This window comes from Juglans microcarpa x Juglans regia, chromosome 7D (assembly GCF_004785595.1).
Source record: "Juglans microcarpa x Juglans regia isolate MS1-56 chromosome 7D, Jm3101_v1.0, whole genome shotgun sequence".
Taxonomy (NCBI): Eukaryota; Viridiplantae; Streptophyta; class Magnoliopsida; order Fagales; family Juglandaceae; genus Juglans; species Juglans microcarpa x Juglans regia.
This window is the reverse complement of record NC_054606.1, coordinates 4,944,310-4,967,368: the sequence shown is the minus strand read 5'-3', so window position 1 is coordinate 4,967,368 and position 23,059 is coordinate 4,944,310. Positions and strand designations below refer to the sequence as shown.

The window sequence follows — 23,059 nt, the reverse complement described above, 5'->3', positions numbered from 1 at the left end:
TTCCTAGATTTTCATGCTTTGTAGAAATAATATATCTACTCTATCAATATTCACAATTAGTAGAATAAATAAAAAATTTTACTAGTGCATGCCATGTATGTTTTACCATTCAAAGAGAGAGGAAAGTGATGAAATAATAAAATATTATTTTTCATTGTGAATAGTAGCTAGTCATGTTTGGAGAGGATTTAAGATTTACTGTAGCTCAAGTCTTAAGCTTTGGACCATTGGCTAGTTCAATATGAAAGCTTTTTCTCACATCTATAAAGTTTAGACTTGCATTGGCATTTGGCTAGTCCATTTGCCAATGCTATGACTCGGTTCTACACTTAAACAGGAAAAAGACGAAAAAGACCCTTGTAAATTAAACAAAGCCCACGCTGACGTAGCCCTGGATATACAGGCTGGTTTCACGTTGCCTCCATCTGATTTCCCAAAGTACGGTGCACCTGACAAATTGGTGGCAATGGCGTTGATGTCAAGGCTCGGCCTACAGAGACTCTCCTCCCGAATCCACTCCAAATCCCTGATCTCGCGCTCCTCCGCAACCGCAACCGACACCGCAACCTCGAAGAAAGTGTCGGACCGCATCGTGAAGCTGTTCGCGGTGGACTTTGAGGGGAAGAAGCGGGAGGTGGTGGGACTATCGGGGCAGACCCTCCTTAAAGCGCTGACCAATTGTGGCCTGATTGAGCCGGCCTCCCATCGGCTGGAGGAGATCGACGCCTGCTCGGCCGAGTGCGAAGTCAGCATCGCCCAGGAATGGCTCGAAAAGCTTCCTCCTCGCTCCTATGACGAGGAGTACGTGCTGAAGCGCAACTCGCGTGCTCGCGTTCTCAACAAGCACTCTCGCCTCGGCTGCCAGGTTGTCCTCACCCTCGACCTCCAAGGTATGGTCGTCGCCGTCCCTGAGCCCAAACCCTGGGACACCCCCTAATTCCAACCCCTTTCACCGTATTGTTATAAACTTACGTTGCTGCTACTTCTTCTTGGCTTTCGATTCAATAAATCTGCACCAATCTTTGGTGGTGAGAGACTAGTATTGTTTTGTTTCCATATGGGCTCTTTGTTTTTGCTGTAAGGAAAAATCTGCCCTTTCAAGAATTATTATAGTAGGTATGTTGAAGTTCTTATTTCTTCTTCTCTTGTAATGCCTTTATACTGTCTTTTCGCTTCTACTGGTCATGCGTTTTGGAATTCGGATTATTAATTATGGCTTCATGTGGTTGCTGGGAACCGTGATTGTTGAATAGAATGGAATTTTGTGTAAGTTTGCTGAGCCCTATAATGGCTTCAGGTTAGTGATAGCAGTGATCATTGTGGATGTTACTAACTAATGGTAATACTGATAATGATAAATTGATACAGTTTTGGTAGTGATTCTAATTGCTGTTCGGGGTTTTGTTGAGGAAGTTCCTGAGGAGGCAATAATACTAGTCATAATTGTATCTGGTTTATGTGGAAGGCTCAATAAAAAAAAAAAAGTAGAATGAGAATAGTTTGCTGCCTAAAAACTAAATGTTGAGATGAAGAGTTGGTGCTTTGCTCTATGTTGATAACAATCCTCATCAACCCACCAAGCAGAAGGAGGCAGTCGATGTATTTGACACAACTTGGTGAGTGCTGAGGCAAAATTTATCTAGTTGTATATGACACCTTGATGATGATAGGGTGATCAACTGAGTGGTTTTTCCTTCTCCCTAGATCTTGCAGTTGGTAAACTTTGACCCCTTTGCACACACTAGGCAGTTCAGATCCCTGATAAAAAAAAAAAAAAAAAAATAGCTTGTACTAACTACTCTTACAGACATCTTTCCACAGAAAAACCCACAACCTTGAACAAGGTAAGTTCCCCCAGAACTATATGCTGATTCTGCTCTCTTTGTATTTAAGTGTAATAGTTTTTTCATGTGTAAACCTGTTTTGTTTCATTTCCTGCTGGAGAAAACTGTGCAAGAGATGAAAGTTAGAGAATTTTGCCCAAAGAAATTTTGTTCAGATTGCATTCTCAAAGAATGGTGTTGAACTCCAACTAAGTTCGTAGCATATCTTATTGGGTAGTCCAAGTGGAAATGTTGGATGATATGGTGTAACACCCCTTCCCGTAGGTACGGAATGTTATGTACATTCGTAGCATAATGCTCGGTAAAGAGATTCGACACCATAAAAAATAATTCATTTATTGAATCATCAAACTAACTTAGCATAATAGAGTTTCCTTGCAAGCTGGAGAGGCCTCCGAGGCAACTCACAAGTGGCAACGATCTGGAGAATGGTTCCTATATGTATGTGTTGGTGCATTTGGCTAGAGAGAAATGATAGAAGCTTCAAAGATATGAGAGAACAATGGATGAGCTTAAAGTTTTCTTTTTTAAAACTTTGCTCTTATGGGCGAGGGCTATTATTTGTAATAGGCTAAATGTCCATGATCTTCTATTTTCGATTGTAAACTTTAATTAGGTTATTCTCATGTATACTCCCATGTGTACTTGGGCTTTCCTTACTTCTATGAATAAAACTTCTTGATTACCTATAAAAAAACACACCATAATGTAAACTAAACTTAGCTTAACATTAGGCTCAATTTTGAAAACTTATGTACATCATCATACATACACATAACATATAAATCATTCATTAGTAATATAAGCAGAATCAAACATAATCATGGCAATACATGTAACATGGATGCATGAATAACTGACTCCTTGTATTTCCTGTCATTCGCACATAACTTATTCATCTTGTCTTTCATTTACTTACTGGCCATCATAACATACGTGCATCGGTCCGTCCAATTTTCGTTGACCGCATAAATCATAGCATAACATATGGTGAACCACACTTAGGTCCGTGGCATCTTATACATCATAGCATACATATGGTGAAGCACGCCTAGGTTCATGGCACCGCATAAATCGTAGCATAGCATATGGTGAAGCACGCTTAGGTCCGTGTTACCACCATACATCATAGCATGGTATATGGTGAAGCACGCTTAGGTCCGTGTCACCAAATACATCATAGCATACTTATGGTGGACCACGCTTAGGTTCGTGGCTTACACATCCACCCATAACATAAGGTCAGTCTTAACTTACTTATCTTTCACATGAATTCTTACTTATCTTATCATGATGCATATAAACATATTGACTTCAGGGCGTCTTACTTAGATGCATGGCATAACATTGATCATGAGCATTACATAATCATAACATAGGCAACATGACATGACATGAGTGTTACATGGCATAGCATAAGCATTTATAACATAACGTAATAGACATGCCATTCATCATTGCATACATAACTGCATCATAAACATATGCTCATAATTCATTGAGGGTTTATAAAGAGGGGCTAACCTTGAATTGTGCATAGCATAGTATAGGTGAACGACATTTTTACATGCAGAATATAATAATTACAGCACACATAGAAGTTATGATCAGGCTACTTATCTTGTTGTGCTGCTTCTTGAATTCTACTTTGTAGCTCATTACTTATATGAGGTACAAGTGGAGATTGAAAGTGATGGTGGGCTGGTTGGCTGAGGTCAACAATAGCTCAACTGGAGATTCCTTCGGAAGAGTGGAAGTCCGTCGGAAAGTGACTGGTTGGCAGTTTTTGAGTTGTCGAGTGGTATTTTTGACTTCCCAGCGGCGTGTTCTGTGGCTTCCAGTGAGGTGTTTGTCTTGGTTTGCTGTGAGGAAGGCTACGAGGCTTTGTTGTGTAGAAGAAAATTCAATTTCAATGGGGGTTCTGGCCGCCAGAGTATTGTGGGTTTGTGAAATATTGTGAGGGAAAAATAGAGGAATTCTGGGAGGGTTTTGAAGCGTGAATTGGTTACCAATTAGGAAGGCTTTTCAAACTAAAACCAAAACCGATAGGCATATGGGCGTGATAATAATAATTTTAAAAAAGGAAAACACTACTAGGCGCACTCATTTTGACACCTCTATTTGACTGCTGGTCAAATTTTTTTTTTTTTTTTACTTAGTAATTAAAGAAGTGATTTTAAATGGATTGATGTATTTTTTTAAATGTATGTAAATATGTTAAAAAAATGTGAAAAAAAAAGAGAAAATTTTTTTACGCTGGGCGGTATGCCCAGCGGTCAAGATGGGGCGGCATAGTAGCCACACCTTTAAAAAAAATAGATTTTATTAAAATTACCAATACTAATAATAATAATAATTGCGGTAAAAAAAATAATTATAATTATAAAAATAATTTTTAACCCTAATCTAGAATCGGTGTTACATATGGATAAAGACTTGGACCCTAGAAAGCATGGAAAGTCTGCTCAGTTTGGATACTGAAATTATTTCAATCTCTAATTTCATTTCATTATTACAATTTTCATAAATTTTCACAAAAAATATAATAAATAATTTAACATTTTCAAATCTAAAAGCAATAATAATATTAAAAAAATATTCTAATAATATTTTATTCAACTTTTAACTTTTATCTGAAGTCATTTTATCTCATCTAATTATTTAAACCCTACCTTAGTACCTCATTTTATTTGTCACAAAAAATTGGAAAATTTGGTTTGGCTTTCGTTATTGATATCACTAAACATGTTTGAACTATTTGAGGTCAGTCCTTGAGAGGAAGTCTATTGCTATTATCACAAAAAGTATGAAGTCCCAATTGCCACAAAGAATAATTTTATGCATTAGTTACTATTCATTTTCGAACTCCACACTTTCATAGGTTGCGGGCAGGATTGTTCATCCGACCCGACCCGACTTAGAGCCATTCCGTTTGGCCATTTACTCGACCCAAAATTCTTTTCGGAAGAAACGGATATTCCGACCCTATTTTTTTTTTTTAAAAAATAAAATACCGTATGAGATAGTAAATAATTGTTGAGAATAATAATTTTTCTACCACAAAACACCCCACAGACACAAAAGAAAACGACGAACAAGCAAAATGATGCATGCAAACAGGATCTAAGAACGATTAATCTGCTTTAGTGAAGTTATTTTCAAACCAATAGAGATTTGGATTTTGTAAAGATGGATTGACAGGGATATACAGATACTTTTCTTGTTTGGGGCATGCCATTTCATCATACATAGTTCATGCCATGCCATCTTCGAGGGCTTATTTCTGTTACATTCTTTGGTGGGAGAGGAGGGAGGATGGGGGTCTGAAGCTTGATGTTGGACAAAAGCTTTATAGAGAAATTTAGGTAAGAACAAAATTGAAGTGTGAGTTTGTTAGAATTATAATCAGATTGCAATCGCTGCAACCTTAAAAAGAAAATTAAGAGCAAGAAGAGAGATCTTGGTATCACACCTAGTTTTCTTTTTCATCATACAGCACAAAAGTTGCATTAAAATCATAATAATAAAAAACAGCCAAAAAGTAACACAGCACTTAAGACAGTATCGAAAACTCTCGGAAAAAAGGAATTGTAACCAGTAATTGCAATAGGAATAGTGGAATAATACTCCATTGCCAACCAGTCATCTACTAAGTGCGGAATTTGATACAAAAAATTGTTGATAAAAAAGGTAAAAGAATAGAAATAAGAATACGAGTAATGTTATGCATCAGTTACTATTCACTTCCACATCCTATACCTATAAATTTTTTTTTATAAGGCGTAGATGTGAGAATGATGAATAATGACGGATGAAAATAATTTTTATATAAAGATAGGAAGAAAATAAACCTTTGTAAATGCTATTGGGCTTTGACTATTTATTTTTCAATGGTACGGGCTTTTAAAGAGCCTGCATGTTCTAGCTCAGCCTTCCCGATCTTTGGGCTGAAACGACAACCCACTCCTCCATCACTTCCTCTGCAAAAACCCTAATCCTTCATTTTCTCCTCCTATAAATACCTCTCAGATAAAAGAGTTTCTTCTGTCTTGCTCCCATTCCCAATCCGCCTCTCTATGTTTCTCACTTTGTATTTTGGATTTTGGTGCATCCATCTTCTTCTCTTCTCTCTCTTTTTTTTTTTTTTTTTTTTTATTTTTTATTCTTCTGCATGTTTTTGTTAGTGACAGAAAGGAAAAGCAAGGTCAGCTTCTTGATTTGCACCATCTACGGTTCCAGTCAAATTGTTCTTATACAACCTTGCGAGATTGAATTCGCCAGCATCACTCGCCTGAACTTCATCTTAATTTCTCCTTTGATTTCTCAGGCCCTTTTTAATGCTGGCACATCTGTTTTGTCTTTTTTGTCTTTTAGGAATGAATTTGTTTCAAATCTTACAAAATCAATCAGCAAACGCACTCTGTCCCGAAACCGTCTAGATTTTTGACGAATGTTTTGAGGCAATTTCTTCGTTTGCGATATTAATGAATCTCCCAACTTTGCTCGACTTAAAATGGTTGTCTATTCATTGTTCAGTCTGTTGCTCGAATAGGCATCATCACATGGTTGGGATAAATATATGAATATTAACGGGAAAACTGGGATGTCTGTTCCAGTATGCCTAGAAAACCACTTCTGTTTTTTTTTTTTTTTTTTTTTGAAAAAATGCTTCCATTTCATTTGGATCCGAACATCATGTATCGTAATTCATTGAAATTGAATTGACTTCATTCATGAAAACAGGGCTAAGCTTCAATTGACATAGGGCTCTATGGAATGAAATCCCTTTACTCTGGACAATTCTCTCCTAATTACACCTGGACAGCCACATCTGTTACGAGAAATGGACGGCCTTATTAAAAGATCATCACTTTACATTTGATAACTCAATGCTTGGTTGAGATTAGAGTATGAAACATGTACTGAAAGTCTCAAACATCCTTTGCGTGATCACGGTTGTTATGTCCCTCCCAAAAAAAAAATAGGGTTGTTATGTCTTGATGTCAAGAAAAGGTTATGCTTTATTGTCGTGCAGATTTAAAGTAAAAAAGAAAAGAAAATATATTATATGGTCTGTGGATTCAGATTTATCTTATTTCATTATTATAATTTTTATAAATTTTGATATAAAATATAATAAATAATTTAATTTTTTTAATTTTTAAAATAATAATAATATTAAAAAATAATATTTTATTTAATTTTCATTTCAATTCACTGTTAAAACCAGCCTATGACCCACAATGTGTATATTATTGTATATGTTGTGTATAATGAAGAGATATTTAGAGAGAAATCAGGTTTTATAGTGGAGAAATTCGAAATGATTTATAGGATAATTTATTTGATGAAACAATATAAAAATTGAAATAGTAACTTGGATGAAGACTTGAATAGGTTTATATCTTTATAAGTAATAAATGAAATGAAACTTAAAAGTTATAACAGTTCATAATGAAATATTATTTTTTAAAGTATTATAGCTCCATAAACATAACACTTTTAAGTTTAATAGATAGAATGTCACATCGAAATCATATGATACCGCTTAAAATACAAAACAATATAAATATTAAATTAATATTTTTAGGTGGAGTCTTAAATCGTTTTATATCTTTATGTGTAAGAAAATAAATGAAACTTAAAAAGTTACAATCGTTCATAATGAAACATTACTTTTAAAATATTTATGGTTTTATAAACATAATACTTCAAATTTAATAGATAGAATATTTACTTTTAATAATAGAATGTCACGTTATAATTATATGAGTCTGCTTTTATATACAGTAATACATCAGCAGAACACTAATTTTGTGTAATCAAGTAATTATTCGTCCATCTTTCAAAACAAAGAAAATTACTTATTCGTCCTTCGGAATAATCTACTTATAGGGACAAAAATTAAAATACGGTGATTTTAGTTAGGAAAATGATAGCATGTCCCTTATTTTGCTCTCTCATTATTTATTTATTTTTATTTTTTTATTAAATAGTTAAACAAGTGTCCATTAGTGTATTGATTTTTTTTTATTTTAAAAAAATTTTAAAAGTATTTTAAAGTGTAAAAAAATAGAAAAAAAAAAAAAAAAGGTGATTTGGCCTAGGTGACCGTATGGCCGGCACCCTACCAGCATCCTTTTAGTTATTTTAATTGACAAGAAGAATAATTAACCTAAAACTTAGGATTTGTTTGGAGTTGCGGTAGGAAATTTAAAAAATATTTAAAAAATTTTAAAAACTCTTTATTAGAAAAATTAAGTTATTTGGGTGTTACATATTAAAACACTTTTAAGCTCATATATAATTTTCTGAATAATACAGAACGTAATTCGAATTTTAAAAAAACTGTTAATAGACGAAAATACATATACAACTTTAAAATAATTATAACTTTTAAACTTTCAAAAATATGTTCATAATCTTTAAAAATTTAAATAATCGTTATTTTAACGTCATAAATTATTTTTTAATTTATTTACAAACAAATATAATATATTTGAAAGTATTTTAAACATGTGGTTACTAAATAATAAATAACTTTTTAATAGTAGAACTTATTACTTAAGTTATAAATTGTAAGCTCTAAAATTGCAAGTTATATTTCTCACTGCAATTCCAATCATACACTTGCTCCATTAAAAGTTATTTGTTACTCTCTAATACGAATGGAATGATATTGTTAATTGTTATCCTAATACAAATTACAAAATGTCGTGTTATTTAAATTTAGTATTAGTTATTAAAATCATAATAATAATTATTAAAGATTATTCTAATCTAAAACATTATTTATATTATTAGAAATTATTAATAGTTATTAAAAATTATTAGGAAATGTACTGTACAATTTAGTAACAAGAAAAATTATTAATATTAGTAATATTTTTTTAGAGTTTATAAACAGAACATTTGGGTCAAGAGTTTTGCTATACAACCTCTATCACACTTCATATTCTATATTTTTTAAAATTTTTAAAATTTTTAATATTTTTTTTGAGTTTATTCTTTTTAAATTATTTCAAATTTTTTATTTTTTATTTATATAATAAATATTTAATAAAAGAAAAAAATAATAAAAATTAAAAAAAATGTAGAGTGTGGAGTTTTGAGACGCTGTAATCTTGGGTCAAATCCCAGTAAAGAGAGAAAGAAATGGGTAACGAGCCAAGTTTCCAACCTATGCAATGAACCCAAACGAAAGGGAAACGAAACGAATAAAGCTAAACCCTTTCTCCCTTTCCGCATCCAGATTTTAAAGTCCTCCCATATCACCGTGCAAAGACTCTCTCTTTCTGTAAAACCCTCGATGGAGGATTTCTTGGTTCACCTCGAGCGTAAAGAACTCACCGATTTATAAAGTCTGCGAACTCGGTTAGCTCAGTCGATATATATATACAATTATATATCCTTTCTTCTTCAATTTTATTTTTGTTTTTTTCCTTGAAAATTATTATTTGTCATTGTCGGATTGGGTTCAGGTTTATTTACTCGTTGTATGGCATATTGCGATGTGCTGAATTTGTTGTTCGCGGCGGGTGTTTGGTGCACTGCTTATCTTACTGTTGCAGTTCTCACTTCTTTACGCTTCTTCAACTTCCTTTGCCCTAATCTTAACTAGTAATTAGTCAAAACCCAAAACCGAATACACACAAACAGATAGAACACCCGCCAAATATATCATCATGGGGTTTGCACAACTCGTTATTGGCCCTGCTGGCAGTGGCAAGGTAAAATTTTTCACTGAACATTATGCATATGCTGTCGGTTCTTGCCGTGAACATGCTGGGTATAACTATATTCTCATTTGTTTCTTTTTTATGCCAGTCGACTTATTGTTCTAGTTTATACCAACACTGTGAGACCGTGGGGCGATCTATACATATTGTGAACTTGGATCCTGCTGCAGAGAACTTTGACTATCCCGTGGCAATGGGTGAGTGGGGTCCCTTGAATGCTTGCTTGATCGTTTGTTAGTTTTATCTGATTCTATTGATGGGAAAGGCGTGTGCTTTTTTTCAGATATAAGGGAACTCATCAACTTGGATGATGTTATGGATGAACTTGGACTGGGTCCCAATGGAGGCCTTATATACTGCATGGAGTATCCTTTTTCAATTTCTGAAACTTTTTAATGGCCTTTCCTGTATGTTTTTTATGATTGCATTTATGTTTGATAGTTGTCTGTGTTAAAGAGCTGAAAGACCTTGAATGTTTCTACTACTGGATACCTTGAATGATTATCCTGTTGCAAAAGGAATGCCTTAAGTCCATGTTTAGACACCTTGAAGATAATCTGGATGATTGGTTGACGGAGGAATTGGACAATTACTCAGATGATGACTACTTGGTTTTTGACTGTCCAGGTATCCCCACTTGTCGAGCTGTGTGCTTGTCTGTATATTTTATTTGTATGTATTGTGTGTTTTGAATTTGATTGTTGTGGAAGTTGATAATGAAGAGCAACATGAGCCTTTAATCTGGAAGTATTCTGAAAGAACTTCTTCATGAGTTCAGAAAGTATATCCTCCCTATTTCATGATTACCACTCATAGCATATGATTTGATCAGAGTCTATACGTTGAAGCTTCTAACTTTGTCATTCCTGTTTCATTGATTGAAAACCACGTGCTGAGTAATCCTAACCTTTAAATATTATGCAGGCCAAATAGAACTTTTTTCTCATGTGCCAGTGCTGCGGAATTTTGTGGACCATTTGAAGCGTAAAAATTTCAATGTTTGTGCTGTATACTTGCTTGATTCACAGGTTGCACGAAATCCGTTACTTCTTTTCCTTTTTGACATTTCTCTTTTCTTGCCTTGAAAAATTCTTTTCATTGCAATATTGATCAGTACTTACATTTTATTAAAACTAATCATTTTAGTGTTTGGTTTTTCTAGTTTATGACGGATGTGACCAAGTTCATTAGTGGGTGCATGGCATCACTTTCTGCAATGATCCAACTTGAACTGCCCCATATTAACATCCTCTCCAAAATGGACCTCGTTTCCAACAAAAAGGACATTGAAGAGTGGGCTATTTTACCATTTGCTACTTTCCATTATCGGTCCACATTTGAATTTATTTGAACTAACATGTTTTGTACTTTTAATGGTCTCAGCTTTCTGAATCCAGAGCCTCAATTTTTATTATCAGAGCTGAATCAACGCATGGCTCCTCAGTTTGCCAAGCTGAATAAAGCTTTGATTGAACTGGTGAGTAATTGAGTTTCTTTAAGATATATTTCCTTGTAAACCTGTGGATAATAGTTCTGCACAAAACTACTTGCCAGGATTTTGAGTCTACATTATTCATATGGATCCACATTTCTTTTTGGCATGCTCTTGTTATCAATTGCCTGAAAGATTTTTTGGATACATTCAAGTGATTTTTTTTAATAACAAGTCTGTCTTCATTAGTTCTGTCCTCGGCCACTTTTCCTAAATTGTATGAACATTTTCCATTTAAAGCATCTTTATTATTTTAGACACGCACAGTTGAGTTTCCTGGAAGAGTAGCTCGTACATGAGCTGTCTATTTTCCTTGAGTTCTCCTGTATGGTTATTGAAGATGGATTGATTTCATCATGTTGTATGATCTCTATCAATATCTTGCCCTCACTGGAGGAACCAGATAGACACAACATAAGTTGGCATGCTAGATTGTACACTTAACTGGGAAGGATTCAGGATGCCTGTTTGTCCTAGCCTTGTGATTGTGCGTGATTAGACTATTTCTAGTGATTATTGGTCTTCACAGGTTGTATAAATACATTTCATTTCTCACAAAACAGAACTACTTTCTATCTTCTATCCCAATGTTTGAGCTGCAATGATGATTGGTTGGGTTTTGCATAACTAAAAAATAATTTTTGTTGTGATAGGTCGATGAGTTTAGCATGGTGAGCTTTGTGCCACTTGACCTGAGGAAGGAGAGCAGGTACTCTCCTTTGGAATTTGATTGCTAATGCTATTGTAGAGCTGCTACCAGTAGAGCTGTCTGCTTTGAAATTCATTTTAGCTTGTTTGTATTTTTTAGCCACAACATCCTTTTTGACAAAGTTAGTCACAGAGATGGCAAAGATGAGCTGTGACTTCTTTTTTCACTGGTTTCTGGTATAAGTATGGTAATATTGGCTTCCTTTTACAGCATACGATATGTATTGGCTCAAATTGACAACTGCATTCAGTATGGAGAAGATGCCGATGTGAAGATTAAAGATTACGATCCTGAGAATGATGATGACTAGATTTTTGCAGTATCTGGTGCTCGAGTGAAAATATATTTCTTCTGTTGGCTCCTTTGTGACCATTTTCATGGAGTAAAAATGCCGAACTACGGAAACAGTGTCAATATGTAGGATCAAGCCATGAACTTTTACAATGAATCAGTGAGAATATCATTAGATATCGCTTTCTTTGTGGGTTGAAAGTTATGGAATTACTTAAATTTATGGCGTTCGACACAGGTTAAATCTAATGATGCAGTGCATTAGAATAATCAGCAATGAAGTGATGCAACTGTCTATGGAGCTAAAATAATTTTTTGGAATGCATTATCTACAATGTAATGTCATATGAAATGTAAGGAATTTATGTTTATTAGCGTGTATTCTTTAGAATGTGAAGAAAGTTGATCTATTTTCCGTTGTCAATTTTCTACTCTTCTGCCTTTTTTGACAAAAAAATGTTAGATCAAGGAAAAAAGCATTTGTTTTTCAAGTGTTATAAATTTTTCTATCTCAAATTATCAAAATTTAGTTATTATATATATTTAAATTATAATATAAATTCTTTAGTAACATTGTTCAGAATATCGTGTCATGGTTGATGGTACCTCTTTTAACTTATATTTCATGAAGTAGTCTGTAGTAGTAATAATAATAATAATAATAATAATAAAAGAGTTGAAGGGTGAAAAATAATATTGCGTTTTTGCAAATTAAAATATTAAAAGAATTATAATTTTTTTTTGTCATTTTCCTTTTTATTCACTCAACCACCTAAATGAGCGTCCACCGCAGGTTGTCAAGCTGTTGACACTCAACCACCTAGGCCAACCGTCTTGCTGAGGATTTTCCATTTTTGCAACCTTCTTGAACCCATTATTTTCTCTTCCTCTCTGAGTTTGTTTCACCACCCCAAGTTTATATCATTTTCTTTCTTCTCTTTTGGCTTCATTACTCCCTTATTTTTTGTTCTTCAATCAGTTTATATTACCAATCCCAGATATTTAGTGATCGTCATGGATCCCTCGGAACTTCGACGTATTTTTCAAATGTTTGACCGCAATGGCGACGGACGGATCACGAAGAAGGAGCTGAGCGACTCGTTAGAGAACCTGGGCATCTTCATTGCAGAAACAGATATGATCCAAATGATCGAGAAGATAGACGTGAATGGCGACGGGTACGTGGATATCGACGAGTTCGGAGCATTGTACGAGACGATAATGGGCGACAGGGACGAGGATGAGGACATGAAGGAAGCGTTCAACGTGTTCGACCAGAACGGAGACGGGTATATAACGGAGGAGGAGCTGAGATCGGTGCTGGCTTCATTGGGGCTGAAGCAAGGGAGAACCATAGAAGAATGCAGGAGGATGATCGAGAAGGTGGATATTGATGGAGATGGGAGGGTCAACTTCAAGGAGTTTAAGCAGATGATGAAAGGTGGTGGCTTTGCTGCCCTTACTTAAAAAGATCATCATGTAGAGGCTTTTCTTTTTTCCTTTTGATTTGAGAAATATACAGAGATTGAAGAAGTACTAGGTACGAAGAGGAGGAACCTTAATGATTCTTCTTCTCTTGGAGTCCTCTTGTATTATTTTTCTGAAAGAAAAGAATACAACATGCTTCTTCTTTCTTCTTGGGTGCCATTTAACCAGATTATATAGAAAAAAAAGATACAAACTTTCGTGTGATTTTGATTTTTTTTTAAAATCATGCTAAGCAAATTAATGTAAAGTTACAAAAAAGAGGATAAATTCGGTTAAAAGTAAACAAGTGGAATCTTATATTTATTTCGGCATGAAAATCAGGTTAACTAGAGATTGGAATGTTCTATAATTTCTAAATTTAAATATTTTTCATAATCTAAAAAATATTTGTAAATTCAACGTAATTAAATGCCAATACTGTATCGATAATAGGCATTATTTGTGAAATCTGAAAGATGGACATTCAGAGATGAAGAGGGAGGCTACTTGCGGGCTGTGGCTGATGGGGAAAAGAGAAGCCCCAACCAAACAATCCCGAAGAGTTCGAATCTGAATGCGAGGATTCGGAAATTTTAGCCTTGTAGGGTTCATACTTCGGACCCGGATTTGACAGGCAGTCTAGCTCCACCGCCAGAGCCAGGTCAAGAACTCTAGGAGCACTGAAGAAAAATAAAGGAAAAAAAAAAATGGCGGTGAGGGTTTTAGCTTCAGTGGTTCTCTCCAAATCTCATCCCTTTAAGAATCGGTTTTCCAATGCTTTCGTCTTAACTCCCTTCTCCAAATACCCACTTCACAGAATCAGGTATCTCTCTCTTCCCTGTCTGCGACTCTGAGGGTATAACGAGTCTTTTGTTTGGTTGGGTGGAATTTTACGTTTTCTTAGGTCCCATATAATGAAAAAATATTTCATTTCCATGTGAATTCCATGAAAGAAGCTAGACTAAGAACTAAACTACCTCATGTACAAGAGCAGTTGCAAGGCATTCAGCAGGTTGAAATTAAGAGGCTTCACAGGTAGATATGATTTGATATGAATTTCCGAGTCGTTATGGTTATTGGGCTAGCTCTGAGGAAATAAATAAAGTTCACAAGACTTTCCAGTAGTTACACTTGAGAGAATTCTTCCCTTTTCTTTTCCAATAGATATATAAATCTCGTAATGGGTCTTCGTCTTTTCTCTCTGTCGACGAAGAGGATGGAGATTGTGTTTCGAGGATATGGAGTTTTGAGGAGACTGCACTATTTGTAAATTTTTAGGAACACTTGCTCAATCTGTAAATTGATGGTTTTACTTTTTCCTCGATTTGGAGTTTGGGTTTGGAAGACAAAATGTGTTAGAATTCAAGTGTGAATTATTAATCTTACACAAAATTCTATCTGGCCTGACTTAAAACAATTCAGATCAAGCATCTCATGCAAAGGCTTGGTCCTTTTTTTTTTTTTAAGTAAGTAAACATTTGTATTAATAAAAATAGGCATAGCCCAAGTACGGAAGAAGAAATGGAAACAAGAAAATCATGAAAATTGAGGTCATTGAAATCTACAACTTTGGCCCATAGAAATAAAGTTCTAACAAAAAATATTCTAATCTCCTCCAATGAACGCTCCTTGTCTTCAAACGTCCAATCATTTCCTTCCTGCCATAGGTTCCAAAGAATACAAATAGGAACCATCTTCCACACAACTGTGATTTGTGGAATACCGCCCAGGTTCGTCCTACTGGTCAGTTAATTTGAACCTTTTGAACTGATACACACTTGTATATCTATTAAATTAATTAGTGAACGGTAAGTTTTTCTTCTCATTTTTAGTGTATTCTTTAGTTCATAGTTTTTACATTGCTAGAAGATTACCTTACTGTGCAGTAGCATGAGTGATGTTATATGCAAGGTCTTCGGCCAGGAACAATCTGCTTCTGCTCATATCTATGATGTAAAAATATTTTCCCTTGTGGGGCATCGATGGATTCATTCAGAACCATCTTTAAAATCTGCTGACGAAGATTTGGAACCATTGAAGCAGTCAGTAAAGAATGCAACTGTTGGTGGTGCTAGTGATGCTAAAGTGAAAAGGAAAAAGCTCAAGGGAAAAAGAGCAGTTGTAAGGTGGCTGAAATTCTTCAGGTGGAAGAAGAAGAAAGATTATGGAAGAATGACTGCAGATGAAAAAATTCTCTACAAATTGAGAAAGGTAAAGAGTAGACAATAGATGTAACCTATCAAAATCCCTAAACCAGGTGATGGAAGCTCTATAATTATTTTCTTAGATTACTTTTATTTGAAATTAGTAGTTGATCATCTAAAATTGCATGCTTGTCGTTGGTTGTTAATATCATGCAAACTATTATGATAACACTCAGGAAGGATAGAGCAAAGCTTGGTTTGCCTATCACAAAATGCAGGAGGGGAGGGGTGGGAGATCCATGCCTTTGGCTTGGGTAATAAGGCAATTACTAATATGTCATATACTCTTGATGTTGTCATGCTGTGTGTACGCTTGTGCGCATATATATATTAGTCAAGAAATGCTAAGCATACAAAGAGAATTACAACAATTTACTTTACAAACTTTTGTGGCTTGATGTGATACATCAAATGTAAAGCTCTTTCTATTGTAATGTAGATCTGATGCATCACATCAAGTCACGTTAATTTGTAGACTTCATTTTTGTAATTCTCTTTGTAATCCCTTTATCCAATATTTTTTTTCTCTAATTGATACAAAACAACAAATGATTGAGAAAGGAAAAGGGGGGATATGTGTTTTGGTTGCTCATTTGGTCGAGTCTACGAGCTTTTATGAATTTTCCATTTTTTTTACTTAATTTTTGTGATTTAAGTAACCTATGACATTCTGTGCAAAATATTTCATGAAAATAAATATAAATTAATTCTGTGCAAAATGTCTCACCTCTCAATTGCTTTTTGTTTTGAACTAATTACTCTTAAGTCCTTCCCTATCTAGTTTTTGTGTGTTTATATACTGCTTGCTTTGTCTATTTTTCTTCCAGGCCCAAAAGAAAGAGGAAAAACTTGTTGAAGCTCTGAAGAAGATTGAGCCTAAAGAGACATCAGAAACAATCCATGATCCAGAAATATTGACACCAGAAGAACACTTCTTCTTTTTAAAGATGGGGCTCAAGTGTAAGAATTATGTGCCTGTAGGAAGACGGGGAATCTACCAGGGTGTGATTCTGAACATGCACCTGCATTGGAAAAAACATCAGACTCTGAAGGTGGTGGTCAAGACATTTTCACCAGAGGAGGTCAAGGAGATTGCTGCTGAACTGGCAAGACTATCTGGAGGCATCGTGCTCGACATTCATGAAGATGACACAATTATTATGTACAGAGGGAAGAACTATTCTCAGCCGCCAACAGAGATAATGTCACCCAGGGTCACCCTCTCTAGGAAGAAGGTTATTATCTCTTTCTTTTATCCTTCTAGTAGATTACATATGAGCTTTGGAGTTAAGTGTGTCCACTATTGTAGCATTCTGTTTCTCTGTATATCTTGGGGTTCTGTAAGCAACGGTTTTTCTTTATGCTCTTCACAAGTCTCCTTTTTTTTAAAGGATAAGTTTCATTAACTGCAACTGGAAGTGAACTGGTATAGAATGCTTCTTATGGAGAACAATATGGAATCATTTATTTCAGTTAGTAAATGGAGTCAATTCTGAGGTCAAAGCATCCTTCATGTCCAATCTCATATGGGCACTCTGTACCATGAAAGGGATTTCAAACTAGTGAAGGGGTAGGTCTTCCCCTGCATTACCTGATACAGGCTTCTGGTGGGTGGGGTTGTTTAGTCAAGTTTACTCTCAAGGGTGGGTCCAAAGGGCCCTGTCTTAGTGAGGATCCACATCATGAATAATAATAACATTAATCGAATAATAATGAAGTGCGTTTTACTTTCTTCCCAAAATTCATGAAATTATCAGATCCTGTTATTTATTACATGCATGAATGGGTGCTCCTTGTTATGTAGAGTTTGGATATCTCAAAATCGGCAGTGTGGTTTTCGTTATATGATGAAATATTGTCCCCCCCAACAAAATAATAGATTAAGTTATTAACCCACATTTCTTTTCTCTTTCTTTTTATTTTTATTTTTGGCAAGTTTATTTACCCCGCATATATTCAGGGTCAAACCCTGTTTTTGCACCTCATTATGTTACAGTTGCATTGGTAATTCTACTGTCTTGTGTTTATGGATTTCACATATCTGTATTTTAAAGCTCTCCAACCTCTTATCTCCCATGCAGGCTTTGGACAAATCTATATATAGGGATGGCCTTCGAGCTGTAAGAAAATATATTCCAAAACTCGAACAGGACCTTAAGTTGCTTCAAACACAGGGTAAAAGTGTCACTGAAAATAAGACTGATGCTGTTGAGGGGATTGAAGGAACTGAAATTGGAAGTATTGACTCCAAAGGCAGTTCAAACTTCAAATCAAAGATTTCTGATAAGCTGAGAGAAATTCTGGATGGAAACAAGGAATGCTCTGGGGATGATCCTATAATGGATACAGGTATGGCATCAGATTCTGAAGATCTATCGGATATTTTTGAGACTGAATCTGAAACAGAGACTGAAGATAAGGTGGAACGACCTCTTTATTTGGATGCGTTCGAAAAGTTTCCAGTTGAAAGTGATAGAGAACCTGAAGATTTTGGTATGCACCTACGTCAAATATCTATGGAATCTAAAAGCGCCAAATCAGTGAAAAAAGACTCGGACTCGACAAATTTTGATGAGGTTGATCGGATATTTATGCATGCTGCTTCACTTTTGAAGAAAAGAGACGGTAGGACGTTAACAAAATAGGTACAGATTGATACTGATGTGGTTGATTAGATGTTTATCTACTCCTTAAAGGTAATGGTTGCAAGGAAAATTTTCTTTGGTGCTTTCTTAAACATTCAAAACCAATTATATGAAGGCAGATAATGCACTTGGGATTTCTGATGCTCGTGCACACTCACGCTTGCTGTGTTTGTTTGGGCTTTGTAATTGGTTTTCAGAAATCAAAGAACATATTCATCGAAAAAACTGTAGCTTAGCTTTGTCTTTTCTTTTTTGGAAGGTCCTTGTGTCTTTGGACAACTACTTTCTTGGCAGCTTCTTGAGGGTTCATCCTCCTCGCAATAGTAACATTCCTTGCAATACCTTCTACTTTTATAGATGGTGTGGATCAGTTAATACGGCAAATTGAAGAGGAGGCGGCTAAGAAAATAGACTAGGTGGAGAAAGAAGAAGCAGGGGTACAAGATGTAATGGGCTAATGATGTAGAAACAAATGGTATTTAAAGGAGGTAATTTGATTTTTTGTTGTTCTGATGTCTCTTGGGAAGGAAAGAAATAGGTAGGAAAGAACCCCTCCATTCCCCCATAAATTCAATTTTTTGGATACCGCCGGTGTAATCTCTTCGGCTTGAGATAAATTTTCTTCCCTTCCAAACACCCTGGAATGGAGACGACTTCTATTGCTCTCTCCAATTTAGAAGAGGCTCCTAGCAAAGATTTCTCTTGAATCTATTCTTGCTGGAAAAAATGAAGGACTAAAGACAATTTGCCTGTTGGGTTGGTCACTTGTGGTAAAAGAGATATGCTACGTTCATTTATATCCATGACCAAATAAAGCACACGATTTGTTTCAACACAGCCCCAGAGGTATGAGAGTGCAAGGAGTGCATATAGCAAATGACTTATCTCTGTTAGGATTGCACCTTTTTTTAATAGGGGAACCAATAGAGGGGTTGGAAGTAGGCAAAAGAATCCTCTAGGTAACCAAAAGACTTCCTGTTCATAAGAATGGATACGTCCAAATCTCACCCCCAAAACCAAAAGTGCCATGGAATCTGCACTTGAGACAACAATCGTATTTTCCACAATACAATCAGTAGCTAACTGCAGAACCATGTTTCTTCCCCCCCAAAAAAAATTTGGGTAAGTAGAACTGCAGCAGCATGTCATAAGAAAGAAATCTCCATACCTTGACATGTGTGCAGTGTGATCATCATAAACGGAGATAAAAACCATCACCGGATGGACATCATTCATCCTCGAGTGTTCATCAAAGTCTACATGGAATAGCCTAAAGTAAATGTACTTGAAATTGGTGATATTCAATCGAATTCAAAAGGACACATGTACAAATTCTAAATTCTATAAAAAAGTTGAGTCCCCCTGCTGCTCATTCTCAATTTCCCTCACGTTCTGAACTATATCTTGCACTCTTCTTTCCATGTGGTCGGTGTGCTCCTCAATATATTTCAACACCATATGTAACTGTTCCTGATAAGCCACACACAAACGTTTACATCGTTGCCTCTCATTGCTAAGTTCAAGGGTCAGCTCTCGAATTCTTTGATCCTTCTCATCCTGCAAGTAACAACCACAACGTAAAAGAAATGAAAAGATTATAGAGACAACTTCACCAGAAAGGGAAGCATTTAGATTTTTTCACGTCTCTATTATAAATAACAAATATTTGCACTACCTCTTTGTATGGATAATAGCTGAAATTTGGTATCTTGCTCATACAATTCTACATTCACATTGTCATAACAGGAAGGTGAAAAATATCACTTTGCCAATGGACTTGAAACTTCCAGCTATAATTTCTAATAACATAATGAATATTGTTGAGTGCCATAATTTAGTCCCCTCTATTCCTCCTTAATGAGTACCTTCTCATAAAGAATATGTCCACTTGCAGGGTTGCAGTCAGATGAATTAACCTTTGGCATTGGAAAAAGTACTTTTTTCTTTTGCTTAATATACATACTAATGCAAGTGGCACCTATATTACTAAGGCTTCAGATATGTTTTTCAGATGCCATCAAACTTCTATATTCAATCAATTTTACAGAGTTTTTTTTTTTTTTTTTCAATTGATATATTTGGAAGAGCTCCACAGGGCAGCGGCTTTAACTTCAAATCCAAGATCTAACCAGTGCACAAGGTCTCGTGGCAAATTTGCCACTGAATTGCACTGCTCTTTACAGGATAAAGTAAGCTGACTTGAGCCAAGCAGGTCGCCACCCAGCAACATAAGGCTTTCCAAAATCGATTAAATCCTTACATGACTTCGCAATAATCCTACAATCCTGTCATTATCATAAAGAATTTCAAAATAGACATACCTCGCTTATCATATTTTTTCCAGATCCTCGCCATGGAACTTTACTTGGAGATAATAATGTGTGATTGTGTTCCTTTACAAATTTTGTGACAACCCACTTTTCTCCATCCCTTAAAGCTAGCCTCAGCATCGCAGCACAGCCTTCTCTGGTGATAGGCGGTGGAGGAAGAACTCTATCTTTCCTGTACACATACTTCTTTTCACGAAAACCTTCTTTTGAACAAACAAAATCTTGACCAATAACCACATTATTTATTCGTGACCTCCGATTATGATGAATGCGTACAGTAAACCCAGTACGCCTGCCATAAGCTATGTAAAATTCTCGAGCATCATCTCTGGAATTGAACTCCATGCCAACATATGGTTCTAAGACATTGTCTACTAAGGATGAACTTTCATGCGGCTGTTCTATAATCTTATCAACTTTACCCATACATAGATCAGCATTTTTGGAAAGGTCATCATCGCCAAATTCATGCTCGACATAACTTTCAATTTGCAGACACTTTTCACTCTCATCTGAATCAAATGCTTGGCCACAGTGGTTTTCCATTATCCTCCTAGAACAGGTTTAGACTGGCTGCTAATCCATCATGAAGCTGCAAGCAGGAGGTGTTACTAAATCAACTCTCTTTCAAGTTTCTTCATAAAGATCATGAAAAGTAGGCTAAATTTTTTTTGGAAAGCACAAAGTAGCCTAAAACTAAAAGGCAAAGATGGTACAAGCACATAATGAATGAAAGCATAAACGTAAAAGAAGCAGCACCCTGCATTTGAGAATAGACAAACTATTGTGAACCAGTGTTAAAACATCTCTCCTATGGCAGATAAGAATGCATTTAATTTTTTTTTTTAAAGACTGCGGAGTGCGGACCACTGTTTGACCTAATTGTCCCATGCTAAGTGCTTAAAACAAATGGATCATGCTCAAATTTTACTTCGTTCAGTGCCCCCCCCACAAAAATGCTTATAAGAAACTTGAGTAAGAGACAAAAAAACCACTCTTTGTGATCAGTAGTAGACAGAGAATACTCAGTCAGAGATCAATCTTGGGTTCGCTTTACATCCTGAGACATGAATGCTTGGGCTCAGTCTGCTAGCCAAAACCTGATGTCTTTCCTATCTGCACTGCATATCAGCTCTAGAAAACGAGTGTTCAGCGAGTCTTCTAATGTTTTAAACACGAGCATATCGATGCATAATGCTTATGAACAATTATATAACTTATCAAAGGCTATAATGTTCTTATTTTGTAACAAACTCACGGTCCTTGCGATCTTTAAAATTCAATTAAATCGATTTCACCACCAAAATTTGAACTTGAGATACAGAAACTTTTCCTCGAGAACGGGAATTGATGATATGACATGGACATAAGATCCTATTTAAACAGGCCTGGCTCGTACTGTTAGCTGCCAACATATTTCGGACTCAGGGCTCAGATCATTGAGAAGCTTCTAATTACATTCGAATTCCAAAATTGAGAATCTGAGGGATTCAAGAACAACTTATGGAATACCAACTTATTGAGCCCACATTCTGAGAACAGTAGAAATCTCAAATCTCCGTCATAATTCCCAAAATCCAACAAAAATGTACAATGAAGAGCATTGGGTCCGTACCTGATTTTGTCGGACCATGTCGTTCGAATCATTCTAGCTGAGTAAAGCGAAGGTAAACAACAAGAAATCAGAGCCTATCAGAAGCCGTTGTTATCATCCTGTTCTTTACAAAAAAAAAGTCAGGAAATTTCTAACCCAAAACAAAACAAAAATTGAAACTTGTGAGTTTTCCCAGGTTTTCCAGGCAACCAAACGGAGGGTCGAAATATTTAAAAAGAGAATGAAAATTGGGGTATGATCGGTTTTCTAAAACAACTATTTGCTTCTGACGGTGATGACGAGAAGCTGAAAAAAAAAAAAAACTGAAGCTGGGTTTGGATTCGTTAGCTTTGCTCGTGCACTGAGCGGCCATGTAATCTAAAGTCTAAACTCAATATTATGGAATAGTAATTAACTTCTTGTTTTTTATTTTATTTTTTAAAAGAAAATATATAATCGATCTTAGAAATGTAGAATAAATTTTATTCAGTTTAGATAAAATTATAGAAAAATTAAATTACAGAGTGTGTGCTGCCTATGAATCTGGGAATTGTCATTTATCTTTTAGTATTGTCTTTGCTAAAGTCCAGTACATGGAATTTCGTTAATCTATTAATTAATCTTTCTATAGTATATATAAAAAAGACTTGTTAATTAATATTTTTTCGAATTATTATATAAGATTGAAGAGAAATGTAGATACATAAAATAAATTTTATAATTTTAATAAATTTAATTAATTGT

General features: G+C 35.3%; 5 protein-coding genes across 10 annotated transcripts; 4 read left to right on the top strand and 1 right to left on the bottom strand.

The window, feature by feature from the left end:
- Positions 1-316: 316 nt before the first annotated feature.
- Positions 317-1,133, top strand: LOC121240033 (adrenodoxin-like protein 2, mitochondrial; the record flags this gene model as incomplete). The annotated part of the gene is made up of 1 exon (XM_041137477.1): positions 317-1,133. A coding segment is annotated over one exon (621 nt), but the record flags the coding sequence as incomplete, so codon positions are not given.
- A 7,865-nt stretch (positions 1,134-8,998) lies between these two features.
- LOC121239809 (GPN-loop GTPase 3) lies at positions 8,999-12,252 on the top strand. Of its 3 annotated transcripts, none has more exons than XM_041137139.1 (10): positions 8,999-9,218; positions 9,326-9,574; positions 9,672-9,780; positions 9,867-9,948; positions 10,125-10,210; positions 10,508-10,611; positions 10,746-10,876; positions 10,967-11,060; positions 11,729-11,784; positions 11,995-12,252. In XM_041137139.1, the coding sequence occupies exons 2-10, from the start codon at positions 9,530-9,532 to the stop codon at positions 12,092-12,094; spliced, it is 807 nt and encodes a 268-aa protein (XP_040993073.1). In that variant the 5' UTR covers positions 8,999-9,218; positions 9,326-9,529; the 3' UTR covers positions 12,095-12,252. The 3 variants fall into 3 exon arrangements, with proteins under 3 accessions (XP_040993073.1, XP_040993071.1, XP_040993070.1); XM_041137137.1 differs by having other exon boundaries at positions 9,011-9,205; XM_041137136.1 differs by having other exon boundaries at positions 9,011-9,574.
- Positions 12,253-12,853: 601 nt separating this feature from the next.
- LOC121239233 (calmodulin-like protein 3) lies at positions 12,854-14,052 on the top strand. Its single transcript, XM_041136425.1, has one exon. The coding sequence runs from the start codon at positions 13,090-13,092 to the stop codon at positions 13,540-13,542; it is 453 nt and encodes a 150-aa protein (XP_040992359.1). The 5' UTR covers positions 12,854-13,089; the 3' UTR covers positions 13,543-14,052.
- Positions 14,037-18,897, top strand: LOC121239231 (uncharacterized CRM domain-containing protein At3g25440, chloroplastic). 2 transcript variants are annotated; one of them, XM_041136421.1, is made up of 4 exons: positions 14,037-14,365; positions 15,432-15,753; positions 16,574-16,981; positions 17,828-18,897. In XM_041136421.1, exons 1-4 carry the CDS (start codon positions 14,250-14,252, stop codon positions 18,389-18,391), a joined length of 1,410 nt encoding a protein of 469 aa, XP_040992355.1. In that variant the 5' UTR covers positions 14,037-14,249; the 3' UTR covers positions 18,392-18,897. The 2 variants fall into 2 exon arrangements, with proteins under 2 accessions (XP_040992355.1, XP_040992353.1); XM_041136419.1 differs by having other exon boundaries at positions 14,038-14,365; positions 15,429-15,753.
- Positions 18,898-19,539: 642 nt separating this feature from the next.
- Positions 19,540-22,712, bottom strand: LOC121239232 (protein FAR1-RELATED SEQUENCE 5-like). Of its 3 annotated transcripts, none has more exons than XM_041136423.1 (4): positions 22,337-22,712; positions 21,717-21,855; positions 20,713-21,313; positions 19,540-19,948 (listed from the first exon to the last, which is right to left on the bottom strand). In XM_041136423.1, exons 3-4 carry the CDS (start codon positions 21,265-21,267, stop codon positions 19,733-19,735), a joined length of 771 nt encoding a protein of 256 aa, XP_040992357.1. In that variant the 5' UTR covers positions 21,268-21,313; positions 21,717-21,855; positions 22,337-22,712; the 3' UTR covers positions 19,540-19,732. The 3 variants fall into 3 exon arrangements, with proteins under 3 accessions (XP_040992357.1, XP_040992358.1, XP_040992356.1); XM_041136424.1 differs by having other exon boundaries at positions 21,717-21,842; XM_041136422.1 differs by lacking the exon at positions 21,717-21,855.
- Between the last annotated feature and the right edge of the window lie 347 nt (positions 22,713-23,059).